The 21,762-nt window shown below is 47.5% G+C and overlaps 2 protein-coding genes across 3 annotated transcripts; both read left to right on the top strand.

Moving 5' to 3' along the window:
- Positions 1 to 284: 284 nt before the first annotated feature.
- On the top strand, positions 285 to 18,483 carry TOP2A (DNA topoisomerase II alpha). Of its 2 annotated transcripts, none has more exons than XM_032134174.1 (35): positions 285 to 389; positions 745 to 888; positions 1,032 to 1,122; positions 1,550 to 1,613; positions 2,063 to 2,208; positions 2,823 to 2,920; positions 3,218 to 3,430; positions 3,636 to 3,809; positions 3,995 to 4,096; positions 4,537 to 4,674; positions 4,784 to 4,922; positions 5,198 to 5,355; positions 5,752 to 5,877; positions 6,332 to 6,442; positions 6,534 to 6,639; positions 7,016 to 7,125; positions 7,859 to 7,951; positions 8,416 to 8,530; positions 8,846 to 8,967; positions 9,535 to 9,683; positions 9,989 to 10,220; positions 10,349 to 10,483; positions 10,581 to 10,781; positions 11,329 to 11,524; positions 12,771 to 12,862; positions 13,039 to 13,185; positions 13,309 to 13,392; positions 13,494 to 13,691; positions 14,617 to 14,722; positions 15,011 to 15,151; positions 15,599 to 15,743; positions 15,874 to 15,935; positions 16,054 to 16,173; positions 17,159 to 17,358; positions 17,834 to 18,483. In XM_032134174.1, the coding sequence occupies exons 1-35, from the start codon at positions 357 to 359 to the stop codon at positions 17,969 to 17,971; spliced, it is 4,629 nt and encodes a 1,542-aa protein (XP_031990065.1). In that variant the 5' UTR covers positions 285 to 356; the 3' UTR covers positions 17,972 to 18,483. The 2 variants fall into 2 exon arrangements, with proteins under 2 accessions (XP_031990065.1, XP_031990064.1); XM_032134173.1 differs by having other exon boundaries at positions 16,048 to 16,173.
- Positions 18,484 to 19,752: 1,269 nt separating this feature from the next.
- On the top strand, positions 19,753 to 21,740 carry GJD3 (gap junction protein delta 3). The gene is made up of 2 exons (XM_032134272.1): positions 19,753 to 19,878; positions 20,201 to 21,740. The coding sequence occupies exon 2, from the start codon at positions 20,208 to 20,210 to the stop codon at positions 20,925 to 20,927; it is 720 nt and encodes a 239-aa protein (XP_031990163.1). The 5' UTR covers positions 19,753 to 19,878; positions 20,201 to 20,207; the 3' UTR covers positions 20,928 to 21,740.
- Positions 21,741 to 21,762: the final 22 nt, after the last annotated feature.

Raw genomic sequence — 21,762 nt, 5'->3', positions numbered from 1 at the left:
CCAGGGCTTGCCCAGTGAATCCCAGTGCATCCCAGTGTGTCCCACTACATCCAACCACCCACGGCAAACGGGCAGCCTCAGCGCCCGCCCTTTCGCTCCTCTATTGGTCGGTCTCGCTGCCCGTCTCGCCGCTCTCCCTTTCGATTGGTCGGTTTGAACGCGTGGAGCAGCCTCTGATTGGTTAGAGGGCGGAGAGAGCGCAGGCCTTGTGTCCAGCCCCTCTACTGCGATTGGCGGAGCGCAAGGGGCCGCGGGCGGGGATTGGCTGCGCGTTTCGGCGGGACGAGCGGAGGTTTGAAGGGGACGTTGGCGCCGCCATCGCCGCCTCAGCCGCATCCGCCGCTGCCGCCGCCGCCATGGAGCTCTCGCAGTCCCCGTCGCCCCTCCGGGTGTGTACAGCGATCGCCGCCCCCGACCCTGCGGGGTTTCGAGATCCCCCACCGCACCGTCCCCTCGGGGTCTCGGGCCCCTCTCAGACCTCGCCGGGCACCCGCAGGTTCCCCCCGGGCCCCCTCAGGGTCTCCCCGGTTCCTTCGCAGCCCCCCTCGGTCCTCCTTCAGGGTCTCCCCAGGCCCCTCTCTCGGCCCTTTCCCCAGCCCTCCCTCTCCTCAGATTCCCCGCTCCTCTGCGATTCCAGTTCTCTTCGCCCCCCCTCCCAACCCCGATCCTGTTCCACTCCCCGGCCTGGCCCCCTCGTGTTCCCCTCGTTCACCCCCCTCACCGCTGCTGCCTCTCCCCCGACAGCCCGCGGATGAGAACGCCCGTGTGAACAAGCCCGATGGCCCCAAGAAGCTTTCGGTGGAGCACATCTACCAGAAGAAGACGCAGCTGGAGCACATCCTGCTCCGGCCAGACACCTACATCGGCTCCGTGGAGCTCGTCACCCAGGCAGGAGCAGGGGGGAGCAGGGCTGAGCGCCTCGGGGCAGGCGGGGTGTCTGTTTACAAGGCGCAGAACATCTGCTTTACAAACGGATGGCACAGGAGAGGGGCTGTACCTGGGCACTTACAAATTTCTTCTTTTTTTTCCAGCAAATGTGGGTTTATGATGAAGGCATTGGCCTCAACTGCAGAGATGTGACCTTTGTGCCTGGCTTGTACAAAATCTTTGATGAGATTCTGGGTAAGCTGACAGATCCGTTGAGTCAGTGAGTGGCAGGTTATTAAGGGGGGTTGAACGCAAGAAACTGGAACTAAACATAAATTATCAAGAACTTATTAGCACTACTTAATAGCAAACCGTTCATGGAAAACAAACGAAAAGAAAAATTTCAAAAATCCAATTACAAACCTGATTTCATTCTGCGCAAAATTCTCCCTTTTGTGTTAATGGTTGCACTGGAGGAATTCAGAGGTCATTTCCAGCCTTCATAATTCCATGATAACTTGTTGTACTCCTCTTTGTAATTTACAAAATATTTTCATGCCGAGATGATTATTAGTAACACTGTAGTGAGTTTTTGTGTTCATTCTACTGGAACACTTCATAGTTCATAGTTTTCCCTTCATTGAGAATGTAATAAATTAACAATATTCTCTTTCCTTTCTAGTCAATGCTGCAGACAACAAGCAGAGGGATAAAAACATGTCGTGCATTAAAATCACAATTGATGTGTAAGTTTGATTTCATTGTTGCCATCAGCTGTTCTGCAAAGCTGAGGTGGCACTGCAGGGCTCTGCTGTGGGGCTGATCTGAGATAGCCCAAACTTAATTCACCAGTTGTGAAAACCTTTCTCTCTGCTTAGTCCCCTGGTCTCTTACAGAGGGCTGACTGAGGAAACGGCTGCTCTTTCGTTGCTGTTGTTTCCCATCCTCTTCCTCTCCCTTCTCATCCTGATTGAGCACAGATGGAGGGTTTTGTGTGTGGGTCCATTTCAGAGCCGGCATGTGCAGATCTGGGCATTTCTGTGTTGCCTGTCCCCCCTCTGCTGGCAGCTGCTGCACTTGCTGAGCACAGATTTGTTCCTGGTGAAATGGTGCCTTTCCCCAGAGCCTTTCTGTGACTTTTTTCACAGCTAAGCCATTTGCAGCCTTAAAAACAGACTTTTCTTTCCCTCCCCAGAGAGAATAACACCATCAGTGTGTGGAACAATGGGAAAGGTATCCCAGTTGTTGAACACAAAGTGGAGAAGGTCTATGTGCCTGCTCTGATCTTTGGACAGCTGCTGACATCCAGCAACTATGATGACAACGAGAAGAAAGTCACAGGTGAGGAAGGCTCAGATATGCACTAATGTCTCTGAACAGCTCTAAGTGTGTGACCTAAACTAGAAAGGGCAGAAAGGGGGTCCTTGATACAGTTTCCAGATGAAAATTGAAAGAGAGGAAATTTAGGTGAGATATACAGAAAAAATTCCTCTCTGTGAGGGTGGTCAGGCCCTGGCACAGGTTGCCCAGAGAAGCTGTGGCTGCCCCTGGATCCCTGGAAGTGTCCAAGGCCAGGTTGAAGCAACCTGGGATAGTGGAAGGTGTCCCTGCCTATGGCAGGGGATGGGACTGGATGGGCTTTAAGGTCCCTTTCAAACCAAACCATTTGTGATTCTATGAAAATTACGTTCTGAATCTATCAGAGAAGTCTCTGTGCTCTGTTTAATCGTAATAACAGTGCAAACATGGAAACAGGAAAAATTGTCTTTGAATATTCTCTTAAACCCTAAGTAAACCAAAGTTTGTAGTTGCATGCTGAGCTTGTAGAATATTGTTGCTTGTTGACAGCTGTCTTTGGATTGGGCTGACGTTGACAAACTCCAGTTAGTCTTGGATTCTTTTAGATGGTTTTGGACAAAGATAATAACACGAGTCTGTGTTCCTTCTAATTCCAGGGGGGAGAAATGGTTATGGAGCCAAACTGTGCAACATATTCAGCACAAGGTTTACTGTGGAAACTGGATGTCACGAATACAAAAAGTTATTCAAGCAGGTAGGAGCACTTTTCAGGGAGTTTATACCTGAGGTTTTCAAATGAGACCCTCAGTCTTTGTTTCAAAATTCTAGGCACACCTTGCAGTCAGTTCACTGTGATTAGAGAAATATAGACTCACAAAATATAATTCAAAGGAATAATGAAATTAGCAGACAGCATCAGAATCTGGTTTTTAACCAGAGTTTTTGTTTAATTTAAAGGTATCTAAAACATAAACCATCTTAGCGCTTTTAAAAACTAAGGTAGTTATTTGTGTGTGTTTGACTTGCAACTCACCAAAGCTCCTTTCCTCAGACCTGGACAGACAATATGGGAAAGGCTGGAGAAATGAAGCTGAAATACTTTGATGGAGATGATTACACCTGTGTCACTTTCCAACCTGATCTGGCCAAATTCAAAATGACCATTCTGGATAAGGACATTGTAGCACTGATGTCTCGAAGAGCGTATGATATTGCTGGATCCACAAAGGATGTCAAAGTTTTCCTGAATGGACAGAGGCTGCCTGTAAGTGAGCATTGAAAAGAAACACAAATACCTGCATTTTTTGGTGCCATTTAAGCAGTGAGATTCCACTGAGGCCATTCCTGTCATCACACACAGCAAAGGAACACGTGCAGGAGGGATTTCTGCACCCGCTTTGCAGGAGGATGTGAATTAAGTATTTATAGGAGCTGTTAACAACCAGTTGTCTGCTCTCATCTGCGTGCAGGTGAAAGGATTCCGCAGCTATGTGGACCTCTATCTGAAGGATAAGGTCGATGAAACTGGGAATGCACTCAAAGTTATCCATGAGGAAGTCAATTCCCGGTGGGAAGTGTGCTTGACTTTGAGTGAAAAAGGCTTCCAGCAAGTCAGCTTTGTTAACAGCATTGCCACCACAAAGGTAACTCCTCAGTGTGTTTAGTCAGGCTAGTGCCATATTCTTCAACTTTAATATTCTTGGCTATTTGTAAGTGTACATGTTAGTGAAAAATACTTTAATGTTGCAAAGAATATGCTTAAAGGTTTAAATAGGTATTTGTGGGTTTTAGTGGCCTCAGTCCCAGGTCCTTGTCCCCTTCCCCACAGGGTGGCAGACACGTGGATTATGTAGCTGACCAGCTCGTGACCAAACTCATTGATGTTGTGAAAAAGAAGAACAAAAATGGAGTTGGAGTGAAGCCTTTCCAGGTACAATGTCAGAATTTCCCAGCTGGGAAACACAACTTGAGCATTACTGCAAATAGTAACTTCAGCTTAATCCATTGATTAATAACATATTTCCATGGTACAGACAATAGATATAAGATTGCTAATTATAGCAGTCTCATATTGTCCAGTTTAATCCAATTAACTTCTCTTTGCTTGACTGATGAGTTTTTGTAATCACTATAAGTCAGTGTAGATGCACTAAACCTCAGTATCTGTTAGATAACACCTCTTCAGGCAGAGAGATGCCAATTCCTTGACATCCCAAATCATCTAACACTGTTCATGTGTGTTCATTAGCTGTTCAAAATTAACAAAATATCTAGGAAAATTCCAAACCCTACAGTGTGTTTCCTTGTTGTGTGATTGACAAGTGGGCTGAGCCTGTACAGTGTGTGATCCTTGTTGTGATTTAACTACAGGTGAAGAACCACATGTGGATTTTTGTGAATGCCTTAATTGAAAACCCAACCTTTGACTCTCAGACTAAGGAGAACATGACTCTGCAGGCAAAGAACTTCGGCTCTACCTGTAAACTGAGTGAAAAATTCATTAAGGGTGTAAGTCCTGATGTACACGGGCAGTCAAGATGTCTGTAAAAATACGTAACAAAAGTTTCTCTCATGTTGAGGCTTTTCCCACAACTTTGGATTGCGTTTTGTATTGCAGGCAGTTGGCTGTGGCATTGTTGAAAGTATCCTAAATTGGGTAAAATTTAAAGCTCAGAACCAGCTGAATAAGAAATGTTCAGCTGTGAAACACTCCAAGATTAAGGGTGTTCCTAAGCTGGATGATGCCAACGATGCTGGTAAGTGTTTGACATCCTTTTTAACCAATGCATTCAAAAACAGTTAAAACTTGTTTGTTAAACATAAGATTTGTCTCCTAAGGAAAAGTGAGAAAACCTGTCATTATAGTTTTACCTCCATTTCATGCTCCCATTTACTATGATTATCCCCATTTACTGTGTGCAGTGCCAAAAAAACTGTGTTAGAAGATTATTTATACTTGCTCAGTCATGAATGTGCAGCCTTGGATTTCATTTCTTAAGTAGAAAACTGACTCGATTTTCTTCTTTTTTAGGCAGCAAGAATTCTCTAGATTGTACACTGATCCTGACTGAGGGAGACTCAGCCAAAACTCTGGCTGTTTCTGGGCTGGGAGTGGTTGGTAGAGACAAATATGGAGTATTTCCTCTTCGTGGGAAAATCCTCAATGTCAGGGAAGCTTCTCATAAGCAGGTTGGTTGGAAAATGGTTACAGTTACATGTTGGAAGGTGTGGTGAGATTTGTGCAATGAGTCGGTGCAGCTGCACCTGGAGCACTGGAACTCCAAGGAGCAGTGTCTTAAATACCTGAGTCTTCCCTCACTTTGAGTCTGCCTCACTGGTTAAGTAGGAATATTGATTAAGTCCTGTTCAGTGATTTGCCTGAGGGGATAATGTTTGTGTTGTGGATTGGAAAATGGTTGGAATTACCTAGAGTAATGCAACCATTAGAAATTACAAGTTTCTAAAAGGCAAAAAACACCAGCAGGACAGAACTCGGCCAATGATTCACTTATGGATAACTTTATACTTTTCTTGAGCTACATTTTGAGTCTGAAAGAAGTTTTTATTCTGTGTGATCTCTTTCAGATTATGGAAAATGCTGAAATCAACAACATCATCAAGATTGTGGGTTTGCAATATAAAAAGAACTATGAAGATCAAGAATCTTTAAAAACTCTTCGCTATGGAAAGATTATGATCATGACAGATCAGGTTAGGTTCATTAAAATTGAAAGCTGGGAGAGGATAACAACACTTAAATAAAGAGATAGGAAGAAAATACTGCTTTTCTCTAACTGCTCCTATTGTTGTCCCCAATTCTCTGTGTTTCTTTTTCCCATTTTACATTTTAGTGGGTCATAATGTCTTTTCAGCCACAAAAAAAAAAGTAAAATGGGGAGTAACATCAAACAGCTAAACACTGTCTTTCCAGTCTTTTCTGCTGATTCAAAGTCCTTGACCAGTCCTTGACACCTTTTTTTCACCAAGAATCTGCCTTTTCTGTTTCTCTTAATTTTCAGCAATTAACACATGGTCACCTTTTTAGAGGTGAAAGTTAATAGAGTCAGTTAGCTGGAATTACAGAGTCATTTACTATTAAGCCAACAGTTGTCATTTCCATCATTCCCTGATAAAATATGGTTTGTTTTTTTCTTTTATAATTCAGGATCAGGATGGATCACACATCAAAGGTTTGCTGATCAACTTCATCCATCACAATTGGCCATCTCTTCTAAGACACAATTTTTTGGAGGAATTCATTACTCCTATCATAAAGGTGAGGGCTGGGGGAGGATGAGGTCGACGACTGAGGATCCATTGTCCAAAAATGCCTTTCATTTCACAGTTAAAATGTTTGTCCACTGTAGGCCTCTAAAAACAAAGAAGAAATTGCATTCTACAGTATCCCTGAGTTTGAAGAATGGAAAAGCAGTACTCAGAACTACAACTCATGGAAAATCAAGTACTACAAAGGTTTGTGAAAACTTAATATGGTGAAACTGATCCAAGTTAGAGCATTGATGATTCGATGCAGTCAGTCCTGCTTTGCAGAAAGGATGTGGATTGGGTGTCTCCCAAGTCTCTTCCCTCCTGTGATATTCCAATTAGATTTCAGATATCAACAGGAATTACAGACAAAATCCAAAACTACAACATGCCACTGCTCACTTAATTGTAATTCTTATGATTTTTGTGATACATCTCGTTTTGAAGTAACTTTTCAGGAAATCATCTTCACACTGTATGTTCATATGGTGCATCACAAAAACTGGGCATAGCAAAGTATTTCTTTGAATTGGAACTTAATTTAGGCAAAAAGTCGTTAGGATTAACTCTCCTGTCCCTGCAGGTTTGGGTACCAGCACATCGAAGGAGGCCAAAGAATACTTTGCAGATATGGCAAAACACCGAATCGGCTTCAAATATTCTGGGCCTGAAGATGATGCTGCGATCACCCTGGTAACTAACACTTGATTTAATTGCTGACTTACTACCTTTGGTATTTCACCTTGTAGAGTGCTCTCTATTTTCTCTTAAAATGCTCTTCGAGGCCTTTTGGCTGGAGACAATCTCTGTGTTACCAAGGCTACAGCTTTACTTGAACCAGGAGCAGCGAATCTGCCCCTCAACCTCAGGGCAAGAGTACCCTTTTAATGATGGGCTTTAAATATAGCTCAGAACAAACTAATCACTACCAACCAATTGACATTTTCAGACACAATAGTAAATATTCCTTTAACATTTTTCTGTGTATTCTGCTGCAGTTTTCTCCAAGTCGGATCTCCCTTTCCTCCCCCAGTGCAAAATGGTGGATTAAAACAGTCCTCGTTTCTGTGAACTTCACCTTAGCTAGTCTCTGTTCCTGAAATATTCAGAGTTGTTAGACAATGCCAAAAAAATCAAGTTTTCCCCCAAAATATTAATTTCCTCTCAAATCTGCTTTAGTCTTCTGTTACTATATTAAAAATCTATAAATTTAAACCTAACTGCTCTGTCCTCTACAGAGTGGTGGAAATTATGCTCTTAATACGTTTAGCTACAGAAACCTTTTATTGCATTTCTTGGGCTCTTAAATCAGCCTGTTTTGCATGTTGTTCTCCTGGATAAGATCTTCCTTTTTCTCAAGTGATCCAATAGCGCACAACCACAGAACGTTCTGGAATTGAGTTACTTTTCATTTTGTAACATCCAGGCCTTTAGCAAGAAGAAGATAGAAGAGCGAAAGGAGTGGCTGACTAATTTCATGGAGGATAGAAGACAACGGAAGCTGCACGGTCTGCCAGAGGTAAAAGGTTTATGTTTGTAAGGAAACTGGTTTCCAGTCTCTGCCTGGGGCTGTTCTCAGCTTCATCCTGGCACACCAGAGCTGCACACAGCTCAGGCAGTGAGTCAGGTCTGGATTACAGGACGTTGAAAATGTATCAGGATTTTGCAGAGCAGCTTCTTCTCTCATCATTGTAACCTCATTGTCAATTATCCAACAGTTAATTTCATTTTAAACTCTCATCTTTCAAGTTGCTGTATCAATAGGAAAATGATAACTCAAGCAGAGCCAGATGAAGTCTTTCTTTCCTCCAAAATGGGGGAAATAATGCATCCTGGGAAATGTTTCCCTTTGCCATGCAAAGGGTGTCAGCACTTGAGCTGTATTTAGCTGGTCTTAAAAGGAGTTCCCATTTCAGTGAAACTAGCCAAAAAACTGATTAGGCCCTGTTAAAATTAAGGCAATCTTCCCTCTGTTTCTCTTAGGAATACCTGTATGGGAAAAATACCGATTACCTGACGTACAATGACTTCATCAACAAGGAGTTAGTGCTGTTCTCAAACTCAGATAATGAGAGATCAATCCCATCACTGGTTGATGGTAAGTGATTTCTAAGTCGTGATTCTGCATGGTATATCTCCAGAACTGAGGAGATGGATGTTCAATGTCACATCAGAGGCGGGGAACCTGCTGAGGTTTCAGGGTCAGTATCCTGAAGTCTGTTTTCTGCTGTCCAAAGGTTTTTCATCTTCGGATGAAACATCTTGTCCATTTTATGGTAAATTATTGCCAGTATCTTACTCACCTGGTGCAGAATCTTTAGGTGTATAAGTAGTTCTTGTATCTCTAAAGAGCACAAGCCAAGTGCATCACATCACATGCTCTAACCACAAGGTCTTTTCTTTTTTCATACAGGTTTGAAGCCAGGTCAGAGGAAAGTTTTGTTCACCTGTTTCAAGCGAAACGATAAGCGGGAGGTGAAGGTTGCTCAGCTGGCTGGTTCTGTCGCTGAGATGTCCTCATACCATCACGGTGAGGTAAGAACCTGCCTGGGTGTGCAAAACACTTTAAAGGAAAGGCAAAAGGCCCTTCTGTTGGTGTGAATTACGATGCCTCCAAAGCAAATTAGATGTTTGAGTGTGTACACCAAAGGGAAGTGGCTGTTCAGCTGTTTCCACGATTAATTCTTCAGTATTAATTTAATCTGACATTGGTCACTCTGCCTGTCCTGGACTTCATGGGAGCATAGTTCATTCAAAAAGTGGAAAAAGAAAAACCTACTTAATTTGTGATGGACTTAGGCAGATGTTAATAAGCTTTCTGGCTGGGTCAGGACAAGTTAAGCACTACAACAAGGTTCTCTGTGGAGACTGACAGAATCCTTCACTGGAGGTTTCCGAGCAGGTAGACAGCAACAGATAGAGACGTGGGTCACTAGAACATTTCAGATTACCTTGGGACACATTTTCCTTGAGTTTCCTCCAGCATTTCATCAACTGAGTTTATCCTCTGTATCAGTTAAGTTCTCCATGTGAATGTTGCCTTACTTTGTCCATCCCCTGAACCATTCTGCATGTTCAGTTTTGCACCTCCTTTCGTTGCAGGCCGCACTGATGATGACCATCATTAACTTGGCTCAGAACTTTGTGGGCAGCAATAACCTCAACTTGCTCCAGCCCATCGGTCAGTTTGGCACAAGGCTGCACGGAGGGAAAGACTCTGCCAGCCCTCGATACATCTTCACCATGCTCAGGTCAGCATTCCAGAGTTCTTACTGTCTTAAAAGACTCAATTTTACAGCAGTTAGAATGAAAAACTAATTTTCTTTTTCCCTTTAAAATTTTGGTCTATACTTGCATGCTCAGAGTAGCAATAATTGAAGTGAGATTCAGGTGCTAGATTATGGAAACATGGTTATCAGAGCAGAGAATATGGAAATGGAAGCAAAAACGAAGGGAGAAATTTGGGTGGGATAATAAAAATTAGGGAGATTTCTTTTTGCGTGGTGGTCGTGTTCTGTAACAAGAATTGGTGCTTAAATTCCCTTCTCCATTCCAGTCCCCTGGCACGCTTGGTGTTCCCACCGATGGATGACAACATCCTGAGATTCCTCTATGATGACAACCAGCGTGTGGAGCCAGAGTGGTACATGCCCATCATTCCAATGGTGCTGGTCAATGGGGCTGAAGGGATTGGTACTGGCTGGGCCTGTAAGATCCCCAACTTCGATATCAGGGAAGTTGTGAACAACATCCGCCGGCTGATGGATGGAGAAGAGCCACTGCCAATGGTAAATAATATAAGTAAAAGGCAAATGTCTTCCCTGTTAGTTTATTGAGCTCATATTGAGCATTTTATGGGCATGCTTAAAAAAAGAGGCATCCACACAAAACTGAATCCAGTGTTTCTTCTCCTCAGCTTCCCAGTTACAAGAATTTCAAAGGCACCATAGACGAGCTGGGGCCTAATCAGTATGTCATAAGTGGTGAAGTGTCCATCCTTGATTCTACAACCATCGAGATCACTGAGCTGCCTGTCAGAACATGGACACAGGTAATAAAGAGGGAATTTGCTCTGGGAATGTACAGTTTGCTCTACAAAGCAAAAAGGGAGTAGTGGGGTTTGGGTCTGACTTTGTTTCTTTCCTCAGACATATAAAGAGCAGGTTCTGGAGCCGATGTTGAACGGGACTGAGAAGACCCCCCCTCTAATCACAGACTATAAAGAATATCACACAGACACCACGGTGAGGTTCGTGGTGAAGATGACTGAAGATAAACTAGCAGAAGCTGAAGCTGTGGGGCTGCATAAGGTCTTCAAACTCCAAACAAGTTTAACATGCAACTCCATGGTATGTGACAGATTTTGCTGAAGGAATTTCTTGGTTTAACTCAGACTCTGTGGACAGCTGCAGTCGTTGCGTGAAACAAAAATCCTCTTTGGCAGTAACCTATTCACTTTGATTTTTCTGCTGTTACTGGTTTTAAATCAGCTTTCAAAGGTCAAGAGCCTGGCTTAGGAGTAGGCCCAGAGTGGATGGTTTGCCTGAAGGAGGCAAAATGATCTGAAATCACAGTTTGCAGAGCTCTTTGAGCCAGCAGCAAGGGGCACTGAACGTCTGGCTCCAGACAATGTGTGAAGCTTGATGCAAGATGTTTGTCCTGCACAGAGCTCTAAGATTCAAGTAACCTTAACTCTACTATGCATATTCAAGTATGTCAAAATTCTAAAATTGTCTCTGCTGCTGTGCTCACAAACTGAAGTAGTTTCTAGAACAACAGTGAGATTTGATACTTTGTTGGTTCGGTGGTACCATCACACCTGTGTTACAGTAACTTTCAGTGGATTTGGAATCAGTTTTATCATCATAACGCCTGTGTTCTTTCATTTTCCTCCAGGTTCTCTTTGACCATGTTGGCTTTCTCAAGAAATACGACTCTCCCCAGGATATTCTTAAGGAGTTCTTTGAACTCCGGCTCCGATATTACAATTTGAGGAAGGAATGGCTTATTGGGATGCTGGGTGCCGAGTCTGCAAAGCTGAGCAACCAGGCTCGCTTCATCCTGGAGAAAATAGATGGCAAAATTGTGATCGGTATGTTGTTCTTGGAGACTGGGATTGTAACTGGGAGAACTGGGTGATCTCTTGAGCTCTGTCAGCACCCCCTCAGCCCCAGGCTGGCTTTTACAAACCACACCAGGGCTTATCTCTCTTCCAGTGGCATCTAAGGGGAAAATGCTTCACAGAGTATCCTTGGTCTGTGTATTATACACATACTAATGACAACAGGATATTTATGCAGCTTTCCTGGTCCATGTTTGAGAATTTTTGAGTGAATTTTTTACTAGTTTAGCAATAATTCCCATTTATTTCTGACTTGGTAGGAGTAAGTTAATTATTTGTGGGGTTAGCAAGGGGCAGTGTTTGCTGTTAAAGGCATTCTTAAGAATCTGTATCTCTCTCCATTATCTTTGTGAACCTCTGCAAAGATATTCCAAATCACGTTCTCAGTGGACTGGGGGTTCAAGCTTAGATGATACTCAAGTAGCAGTATCTGAGAATCATGAGCTAGAAAAAGAAGCAGATACACATTTTTCAATCAACTTTTCCCCCTCGGTGTAAAAGCCGGGCTGTGTTCCGCTGCCTTCGCGGAGGATGCGGCCAGACAACGTGTCATGAGATGCTTTGTGGTTTGTGTCTGAAGGCAGCCCAGTAATCCCAGCAGCCCGAGTCTGTCTGACTGAACTCGGGAAGAGAAATAATTCCCCTGAAATGCATTTTCTTGGGTTTTTGTAATAAGTAGTTCCAAGGCTGCCAGAGCTGGTTTCATTTGTATTTGTGTCTCATGGATGATGGCTTCTGATACCTTAAAAAGGAGCAAATTCCAGCTGAAGCATTTCCAGTGGTTGAGCACTTGGAGCATAAATTTCCCAGGTGATGTCTAATGAGGTGCAAGCTATACCAAGCTATCAAGGGGTTTTTTTTCCACCTGCCTGTCATGATGAAACCTGTTTTGTACCATCATACCTTTTTTTCCCCAAGTTCAAAAACTACTTAAAGCAAGGGAAATGCGTGTATGGAAACAAAGAAAAATATTAACATTGTTTTGACTGGTATAGGAGCAATACTTGCCTGACAAATCACCTGCTAAATAGGAGCTTTTCAGGTGTTGTTCAGGCTCTTCCACATGTCCCAGCTGTGATGTGGAAAGGCTGGTTTGGAGCTCTGTAGGATTCAGAGCAGCTACAACCACAGGATCCAAACTGTAAAGCTCATCTGTCGCTCCTAACAGCGACTGGTAGTGGGCACTGAGTGACAATCCTGAAATGTCTGTTTGCAGAAAACAAACCCAAGAAAGAGCTGATTCAAGTTCTTATCCAGAGAGGGTACGAGTCTGATCCGGTGAAGGCTTGGAAGGAGGCTCAAAACAAGGTAATGCCTCAGTCATCCTCTGAATATGCCCAAACTGGCCCCAAGCTCTGAGGCTTCATAATCCTTAGAGAGGCTTTTCAATTTGCAGGATTCAAGAACTTCCGTGTTTGATCAGTAGCCCTACCCTTATGTGTCAGGGTTTTTGTTGACTGCATTTGTTTCAAATCCACATTTAGGATGAAGAGGAGGAGGAGGAGGAGGAAGAGAGTGACAAAGAATCAGCTGCAGCCTCTGGCCCAGACTTCAACTACCTGCTGAACATGCCCCTGTGGTATCTGACCAAGGAGAAGAAAGATGAGCTCTGCAAGCAGAGGGATAACAAAGTATGTGCCTTCCTTTCCTTATAAAAGCATTATATTCATATATATATTATGTGTTATATAGGGTTTTTTTGGATGGTGGATTGAAACGTGTGATTAATGATTATCACCTGTGATTCTCTTTAGGAAAAGGAGCTGGAAAACCTTAAGCGCAAGAGTCCCTCTGACCTGTGGAAGGAAGACCTTGCTGCCTTCATTGAAGAACTCGATGTATGTCATTGCTCAGTGCAGATGATCAACTCCCTCCTCTTATCCACCAGCCCTTCTTAGACTTCTGTATTTTTTGTGTTATTTTATGCTCCCCTCTGCAGGCAGTGGAGGCCAAGGAAGCGCAGGATGAGCGTGCAGGGATTGCTGGCAAACCTTTAAAGGTGAAAGGAGGGAAAGCGAAGGTGAAGAAGGCCCAGCTGCCAGAAGTAATGCCATCCCCTCATGGCATCAGGGTTGTTCCTCGGATCACTGCTGAGATGAAGGCAGAGGCAGAGAAGAAAACTAAAAAGAAAGTAAAGGTAAAAGGGAACATTCCAAATGCTTAATCTATCTTTACCTCCTCTTCAATACAATCCTAAAGAAGTGTGAGTCCTTGTTAGTGAGACTTGTCCTGTTGAAGCAGTTGTTCAGGGAGAGGGTCAGGACCTTAGGATTTGGGAAACACTGGGAATGGGGGTGTCTCAGTCTGAAGGAGAACAGACTCACTAACATACCAGGAGATGGCTTAGAGGGAAATTTTTGACATGTTGCAGTGCCAGGGATGGGCTGGTAGCTCAGAAAAGGGGGTGGATGCAAGTAAGGTTGTTCCAGGTGTCTTGGGAATTTGATAAACCCTCTAGCAGGCAGGAAGCACAGCCAGTACATTCCCTTCTCCATAACAGCCTTTGCATTCCCAGCAATGTTTTCAGCCACTTAATGCCATCATTGTTCTCTGTATCAAGGAGATAAAAAAGATTGAACTCTTTTTATAGGACTGATTGAAATTGTGCCATTCAGCCATTTCTAACAGAAAAAACTAACCCATCCCCTCACCTGTTTGGCCCTGGAAGCCACACAGGTCACTCCTTTCCTCCACATAATTCCACCCAACAGTTTTTCCAAATAACTTGCTTTTGTTTTTATCCCACCCTGTCCAGTCCTGCATCCCCATCCCCCCCAGAGCCAGCACGCAGCAGCAGGACCAGAGCACTCAGGAGTGGGGCCACAGTTCCTGTTTTTGTTCATGTTGGATTTTGCCTTTTAAGTCACCTGATTTGGGGGCACATCCTGTCCAATTTACAGATCCTGTCTGTAATCAATTCTACACACAGTTTGTTTCACAGACTCAGGTTTCTTGTACCACTAACTTTTACATGTCTAAAATAAGCAGCTCCTTCCTCCATTACCCTATGTGCCTCTTCTCCGTGAGCTGACTCACTGTTTGCTATCTGCTTGCATCTGCAGAGTGAAAAAACTGAATTTGATGAGAATCAGGATGAAAACACATCCGGAGAGAAGGAGTCTTCAGGCCTGAAGCAGAGACTAGCACAGAAGCCGAAGACTGAGCAAGGTAAATGCTTTGATGTTACTCTCTCCATGGAAAGGGAGGGAAAGGATTGTCAGTTTGATTATCTGACCTCTTCCTGAAGGTGGTAAGCAACATCTAGGATCAGTAGTTTTGGAATAACTAGGTGAGAAAGTGGTCCTGAATACCAGTCAAGCAGGATAAATTCCTATTTCTCTTTGCTTAAGCCAGACTCCTCTGAACTCAGTGTATTTCTAAGCTGAGCTTGAACTGGCTGAGCCTGAATTACACATGGAAGTTTGCTGGTTCATCCTGCCTCCCAATATTTTTCAGGAGCTAAGAGACAGGCCACTCTGCCTTTCAAGCCATTAAAGAAAACCAAGAAACGAAACCCTTGGTCTGACTCAGGGTCTGATTCAGAGTCTGATTTTGAAGCACCTCCTCAGAGAGAGCGAGTGGTTCGCCAGGCAGCAGGTGAGTGAGGACACGGATGCAGGAGAGGGATGGTCCTCCTTGTGGAGGAGAAAATGGAACAGACTATTTAGGGACCTCCCAGAGCCTCAGATCACATTTAGAAATCATCTTTAAAAGGCTTCTTTATTTTACTGTCTGAAACTATTAAATATTTCTACCATTTGTGCACATATTCAAGGAAAAGCAGAAATGGGCAACTAGAGAAATATGGTTATTGGGTTTAATTACACAACTGTCTTGGCAAATTAAATGTGTTGTGCGTGAGGTTGGAAGACTCCAAATGACAGAACACACTTGTCATTTGGAGTCTTCTCCCTGGCAGTCTCAGCATCTGCTTGTTTTTATTCAGATCCTTATTTTTTAATAACTGCAGCTAAAATATTGAAAAAGAAACTGAGCTGCATATTGCCAAATGTGTAAAATAACACATCTGTGCCCTTCCATCAGCCAAAGTCAAGCCCATGGTCATTTCGGACTCAAATCACTCCAGCTCAGATGAGGAGTCTGAATTCCAGGGTGACAGTGAAGGCAACTCTGAATCGGACACAAACTCTAAGAAAAAGGCTCCTCCCAAGCCCAGACCTGCTCCCAAGTGAGTATTTTTCCATAATCACTGGAAATGAGTTGTGCTTAATGCTACACAGAAATTAAAAGCGCTTTTTTTAATGCATCTATTTAGTGCATCATAAACTGAATTAAAAACTTGGGGTTTTGTTTTCCAGGGAAACCACTGAAAAAGCAGCGAAAGCTCCCAAGCAAAAGGCAGTGCCAAGTGCTGTCCCTGGTGAGTACAAGACCTCTAAATCATGTGGATTGTAATCCCTCAGCAGTGCACAGGGAAGATCAGAGGGGATAACTTGGCTGTTTCAAGCTGACTTTCTGCTTTCTTTATCCAGTTCCAGTCCAAGATGTCACTGAGGACAAGGTGAGCCAGGCTCCTGCAGCTCCGTCCGTCCCTGTGCTGAGCACCAAGGCCGTGCCCAAAAAACCTGCTGCAGCCAAGAAAGCCGGAGCCACCAAGGGTAAGGGCAGCTCAGCAACATCAGTTCTAGAGAACAATTATAATTCCTGTGGGAAATGGTCCGAGTGATTTCGCTTGGCGTTCCAGGGCCTGGGCAACTGGAGTTTACATTTCAGCAAAGATCTGAGGTTTGTGGCAGAGGTTCTCTGGTTGTCATGTTTGAGGTCTGTTTCCAAACATATCATGTTCTAGTTCATGTTGGACATGTTTGGAGGGAGGGAATTTTAGTTTGGGAACAAGAAAAGTGAATGCTTCCTACAGCGCTATGTAATACTTGGCAGGGACAATCCGAGTGGAATTTGTGTCTTGCAGTCAATGCCCCACTTCACGTCTTTTTGGGAAGAAAGCTGCCTTGGAGCAGGCAAGCTTTTGGGGGCAGTTTGATCTATTCAGCTCTGGATCCATCTCATGCATCTCCAGCATTTGACTCAGGGTTTTTTAAACTCAACTGCCAGACTTTGACACTGTTTTGCATATTCCAAATGGAATCAACTCAGTGTTGATCCCAGCAGGAAAATAGTGTTACTTCCACTCCTAAATTGAGAAAGCATGTTATCACTCAGAGATGGCCTGACATGAGCTGAACTGGAAGTTGTGCTTCAAGATGCTCTTAAAAAAAGTGAAAATATAGTTATGAAGGAATGAGTGAGTGTTTGGGAAATTCCCTCCTCCCTGTGCAGGAGTTTGAAGGTCTGAGATGGGTTATGGAGCCTTGAGAGATCAGGACTTTTCAATCTGAAATAGTCTGTAAATTGCTTTGGGGACGCTTTAATTCGATCCTCTAAATGTAGCGGAACTGAGCAGATAAACAACCTCATTCCTCACCATCTGTGGAAGAGAGATCTTTCTAGAAAACCCAGCTTCAAACGGAGATGACCTTTGTGCTGACCCCGCGGCAGCGCAGAGCCTGTTTGTGTTGGAAGTAATTCCCAAACTGGGAACAAGAGAGGAGCGAAACAGGGGTTTAACGCCGTGTTCTGTTCCAGACAACCAGCCCTCCATCGTGGATATCCTGGCCAAGAAAAAGGCTGCACCCAAACCCAAGCCAGCGGCAAAGGAGGGACCCCTGCGCGCCGCGGGTGACAACGCCAAGGGGAGGAAGGTTATGAAGAGGCAGCCAAGCTCTTTGGATTCGGATTCCGATTCGGATTTCGGCTCGAAGCCTGCCAAATCTGTTGCATCAAAGGTTTGTGCAATGCCATCGGCGCCGAGGGAACCACAGAGAGTGGGGGTCAGTTCTTCCGGCAGGAAAAGCTGGTGGAGGTCAAACCTCTACCTGGGTGTGGGGAATGGGGAGAAGGGGGGGTCATGGAATCATGGAATATTCTGAGCTGGAAGGGACCCACAGGGATCATCGAGTCCAACTCCCTGCCCTGCACAGGACACTCCAATAATCCCAACCTATGCCTGAGAGCGTTGTCCAAATACTCCTGGAGCTCTGGAAGCCTTGGGGGCACAACCAGTCCCTGGGGAGTCTGTTCAGTGCCCAACCACCCTCTGGGGAAAGAACCTTTCTCTCATAAGAGTCAGACACCCCGGATCCTTGGTCTGCTCCCACCACCTCAAACATCCACCATCCCCATGGCAGAGCGGGCATGTGGTGCTCACTGTGTTCCCTGTGGATGCTCAGATCCGTGACTCCTTTCCTGCTTTCCCTCCAGAAATCCAAGCTACAGGACGACACCTTCACCGTTGACGCCAGTGCTGACAGCCCTGTAGCTCAGCCCCGTGCCAGGCCTGGCCGCCTCAAGAAACCTGTCCAGTACCTGGAGGAGTCCTCTGAGGACGATATATTTTGAGTTTTTAGGAAAATTTTAAACTCCAGATCCACAACGAGCCTTCAGCAGAGCTCCAGAGCTCTCACCAAAGACCACCTCAGCCTAAGAAATCTTCACCAAATGTAAACCACTCCAGAATGTTCTTTACAGGTGAACACAGCTCGTTTTTTTCTTGGTTTTAAATAAGTTAGAGTTGTTCAAACAGGAACATCCCCTTTTTGGTGAGCACTGGAGCCACGTGCCCAGCGAGTGCTGCCACACTTCCCTCTTCCCCATTATTTGGCACTTTGTGGTCATTTTCATGTTAAAGTTGACTTTAGAACATGCCAAACCCTTTAAAATTTATACACCCCTCTTGAAATATAGTACTAAAATACATGAACTTTTAATTCCACCACCCAACACAGGTGAGCTGGAGTCATTTTTCCAGCACAATTCCTTCACTATGTAAATATTTTCTTGTTGTCCTGAGTTGTTTCTTGTTCGGAGTTTGTCCTTTTTAATATTTGTCTAATAAAAGTGTTTTTACTTATTTTCTTCACAGAATTTGTGTGTTTTTAGAAAAATAACCACTGCAGAGCTTGTGCTAAGCTCTCCCTCTGTCCGAGCAGAGGGCTTGGCACAAGCTCTGGGGGGTGCTGGGCTGGTTGGCCACTTCCCCACTGGCTGTGGTCCCCAGCATGGGGGGAGCTGCTTGCCCAGAGAAGCTGTGGCTGCCCCATCCCTGGAAGTGTCTGAGGCCAGGTTGGTTGCTTGGAGCAATCTGGTCCAGTGGAAGGTGTCCCTGCCCATGGCAGGGGATGGGACTGGATGAGCTCTAAGGTCCCTTCCCATCCAAACCATTCCATGAAACCCCAGGGCCCCCCGCGCTATCGGTGCTTTGCTGGAACCCAGTCAAGTGTGGAAAGCCCTGTCAGATTTTCCACTGGCTCTGGAGAGCGTCTCCGGCGCGTCCCGTCCGAGGGCCGGGCTATTTACGGCTCCTCTTGCTGCAGAACATGACCCATGACAGAGCCACGGGTGGGTTGTGGGGCTGCTCTCAGAACCCTGGCATCATCCTAATGTGGATGTGGAGCTCTGGGAACACAGAGTGGACCACAGAGTCCATACCAGGAGTTTCCCATCCCAAAATCTTGGATGGGGTGCTGGGGATGCTGCTGGATGGGAACTGGGCTGTGGGGCATCAGGACTGACCTACCCTGGGCATTGCACGTCCCCGAGGGGGGTCTGGGGCTGACCTGTGTTGTCCAGGGCTCTGTCCCCATTACTGGAAAGGGGATTTGAGGCGCCAGCAAAGGCCAACAGCGCTGGCCTGGGCTGGGCAGGGCAGGGGCTGGCAGGAGTCCTGGCTGTGCCACACAGGATTTTGTAGGGATCAGTCCACAGGTGCCAGAGCAGGGACAACCTTGGAAGATCCATGGGACCCCCAACAGCCCTGGCACAGCATCCTGGGGCAGGGAGGGCTGGTGCCAGCCGTGAGCATCCTCCAGGCACTGCAGGGCTGAAGCTGTGGCAGCAGGGCTGGGTGTACCCAGGCTCTGATGGGTCAGGGGGGTGATGCCAGCACTGGGGGGGCCTTTTGGGGCCGAATGCTGTGGCTTGGGGACACTGAGGCCCTGCGGGTTTGGGAAAGCCAAAGTTTGGGGGCATTTCTGCACTGGGGGAGCCACTGCCCCTCTGCCAACCTGTGCCCTGGGAAGCTCCTGGCCCTGGGCAGGGCAGCTTTAGTCCTTGAGCCCCACCGGCAGTGCTGAGCCCTTCCCTCCCTCCAGGCGCCCCTGCGGGTGCTCTGTCCCTTTAAAAGCACTCCAGGCGTGGCTGTGGGACCATTATCCCATCCCAGCTGGACAAGGGACTGGACAGTCCTGGACAGCCCTGGACAGCCGGCGCCAGCAGCGCTGGCACACTGTGGACCGCAGCCTCCGCAGGTACGGGGCTGCTGTGGGGGACCGCAGCTCAGCCAGGCCGAGCTGTGGTGGGGGGCAAGGGATGGGGGAATCTGCTGGTCCTGTCCCCGTTGGTGTCCTTGGATCCACCCCTGGGGGAGCGAGTCCTGGGCACAGCGGGTACCTGGGGACACTCCTGGCAGGGCTGAGCTGGGCTGGCGCTGCCTGGGCACCCTCCCGTGAGCGGGGACGCCGTGGTGCGTTTGGGAATGGCGGGAGGATGGAGACCTGGAGGGGCCGCGCTGCCGCCGGGGTCCGACCCCGCGGGCACTGCGTCCCCCCAGCGCTGACCCCGCTCCCGCAGCGCGGCCATGGGCGAGTGGGGCTTCCTGAGCTCGCTGCTGGACGCCGTGCAGGAGCACTCGCCCATGGTGGGCCGGTTCTGGCTGGTGGTGATGCTCCTCTTCCGCATCCTGGTCCTGGCCACCGTGGGCAGCGACGTCTTCGAGGACGAGCAGGAGGAGTTCGTGTGTAACACGCAGCAGCCGGGCTGCAAACCCGTGTGCTACGACGCCGCCTTCCCCATCTCCCACTATCGCTTCCTCGTCTTCCACGTCGTTGTGCTCTCGGCGCCCGCCGCCCTCTTCGTCATCTTCGCCGTGCACCAGGCGGCCAAGCCGGGCCGCGGGGGAGCTCCCGGCCAGCGCGCCCGCCGCCTCCAGCCCTTCTACGTGGGCAGCGTGGTGGCCCGGATCGCCGCCGAGCTGGGCTTCCTGCTGGGCCAGGCGCTGCTCTACGGCTTCAGCGTGCAGCCGCTCTTCGTGTGCCGCCGCCGGCCCTGCCCGCACCGCGTCGACTGCTTCGTCTCCCGCCCCACCGAGAAAACCGTCTTCATCCACTTCTACTTCGTGGTGGGGCTGATCTCGGCGCTGCTCAGCCTGGCCGAGCTCGCCCACCTCCTGCGCAAGGGCCCCCCGGCCCGGCCCGGCTGCTGCCACCGGCCACAGGAGCGGGGCCCGGCGCCCGGGCAGCCGGCGGGGGCTGCGGAGGGGCCCTGTGGTCCCCACCCGCGAGGGGACCTCACCGTGTGACCGGGCCCCGGCTGCCGCTGCCGGCGTCAGCTGTGCCCGGTCTCGGCCCGGCGGGGACCGCGGCTCTCCGTGCCCCACAGGGGTCGCGGCCCTCGCCGTGCCAGGGAAGCCGGGCCGTGCCGGGCTGGGCTGTGCCCCGCTGCTCCCGGTGCCCCCGGTTCCTGTTGTGGGTGGCGGATGGGCCTCACCCGGCAGCTGCTGGAAAAAAAAATACGGACAAAAAGAAAACAAACAGGTCCCATCCCTGCACAGTGGCAGGAACACCTGTGACCCCCCCTGTACCCCGCAGGCCAGCACGGGGGGGTGGCCAGGGCTGCCCCCAAACCCTGTGCTGGGAGTGTCACAAATGCATCAGGGCTGGCCCCTGGCATAGGGGGACATGATTGTGGCCTCAGGACTGGGAAGGTCAGAGCTTTGGGGTGCTGGGGGACCCCAAAGGATTCTGTCCCAGCCTTTGGGGATGACCAGACAGGGAGAGCAATGCGGGGGGGCCTGGGCTGCCCTCGTGCAGCGAGGACTTGGGGTGCCACAGCCTGACCATTTCCTCCCCACCCCTGCACCCCCTCCTCCCCTGGTACCCCCACAAGAAGAACGAGCCAGGCACTAGAATAAATAAACTTTATTCTGGAGCCAGCCCCCCCCGTCCCCCCTCCCTGTCCTCCCCGTGCCGGCAGGGCCGGGCCCCCCATCCCCGCAAGGCTGGGACTGGCACCACCGTGTGCCCCCCACAGTCCCCTCCCCGCCTGGGGGGCCGGGGCAGGGCCCGCCCGGTGCCCCCCGACTCTAAATCCACTAAAATCTCAACAACAACAACAAAAAAAAAAGAATTTAATAA

The sequence above is a fragment of the Corvus moneduloides genome, chromosome 26, assembly GCF_009650955.1.
Source record: "Corvus moneduloides isolate bCorMon1 chromosome 26, bCorMon1.pri, whole genome shotgun sequence".
In the NCBI taxonomy this organism is placed as follows: Eukaryota; Metazoa; Chordata; class Aves; order Passeriformes; family Corvidae; genus Corvus; species Corvus moneduloides.
This window is presented reverse-complemented; position numbering and strand designations above follow the sequence as displayed.

Excerpts from the sequence above, each read along its gene's own strand:
- TOP2A (XM_032134173.1), top strand. The coding sequence starts at position 357 with ATGGAGCTCTCGCAGTCCCCGTCGCCCCTCCGG. Across the intron at positions 13,186-13,308 it reads GCAAGCAGAGGGATAACAAA|GAAAAGGAGCTGGAAAACCT; the intron begins GTATGTGCCTTC and ends GATTCTCTTTAG. Across the intron at positions 13,393-13,493 it reads CCTTCATTGAAGAACTCGAT|GCAGTGGAGGCCAAGGAAGC; the intron begins GTATGTCATTGC and ends TCCCCTCTGCAG.
- GJD3 (XM_032134272.1), top strand. The coding sequence starts at position 20,208 with ATGGGCGAGTGGGGCTTCCTGAGCTCGCTGCTGGACGCCGTGCAGGAG.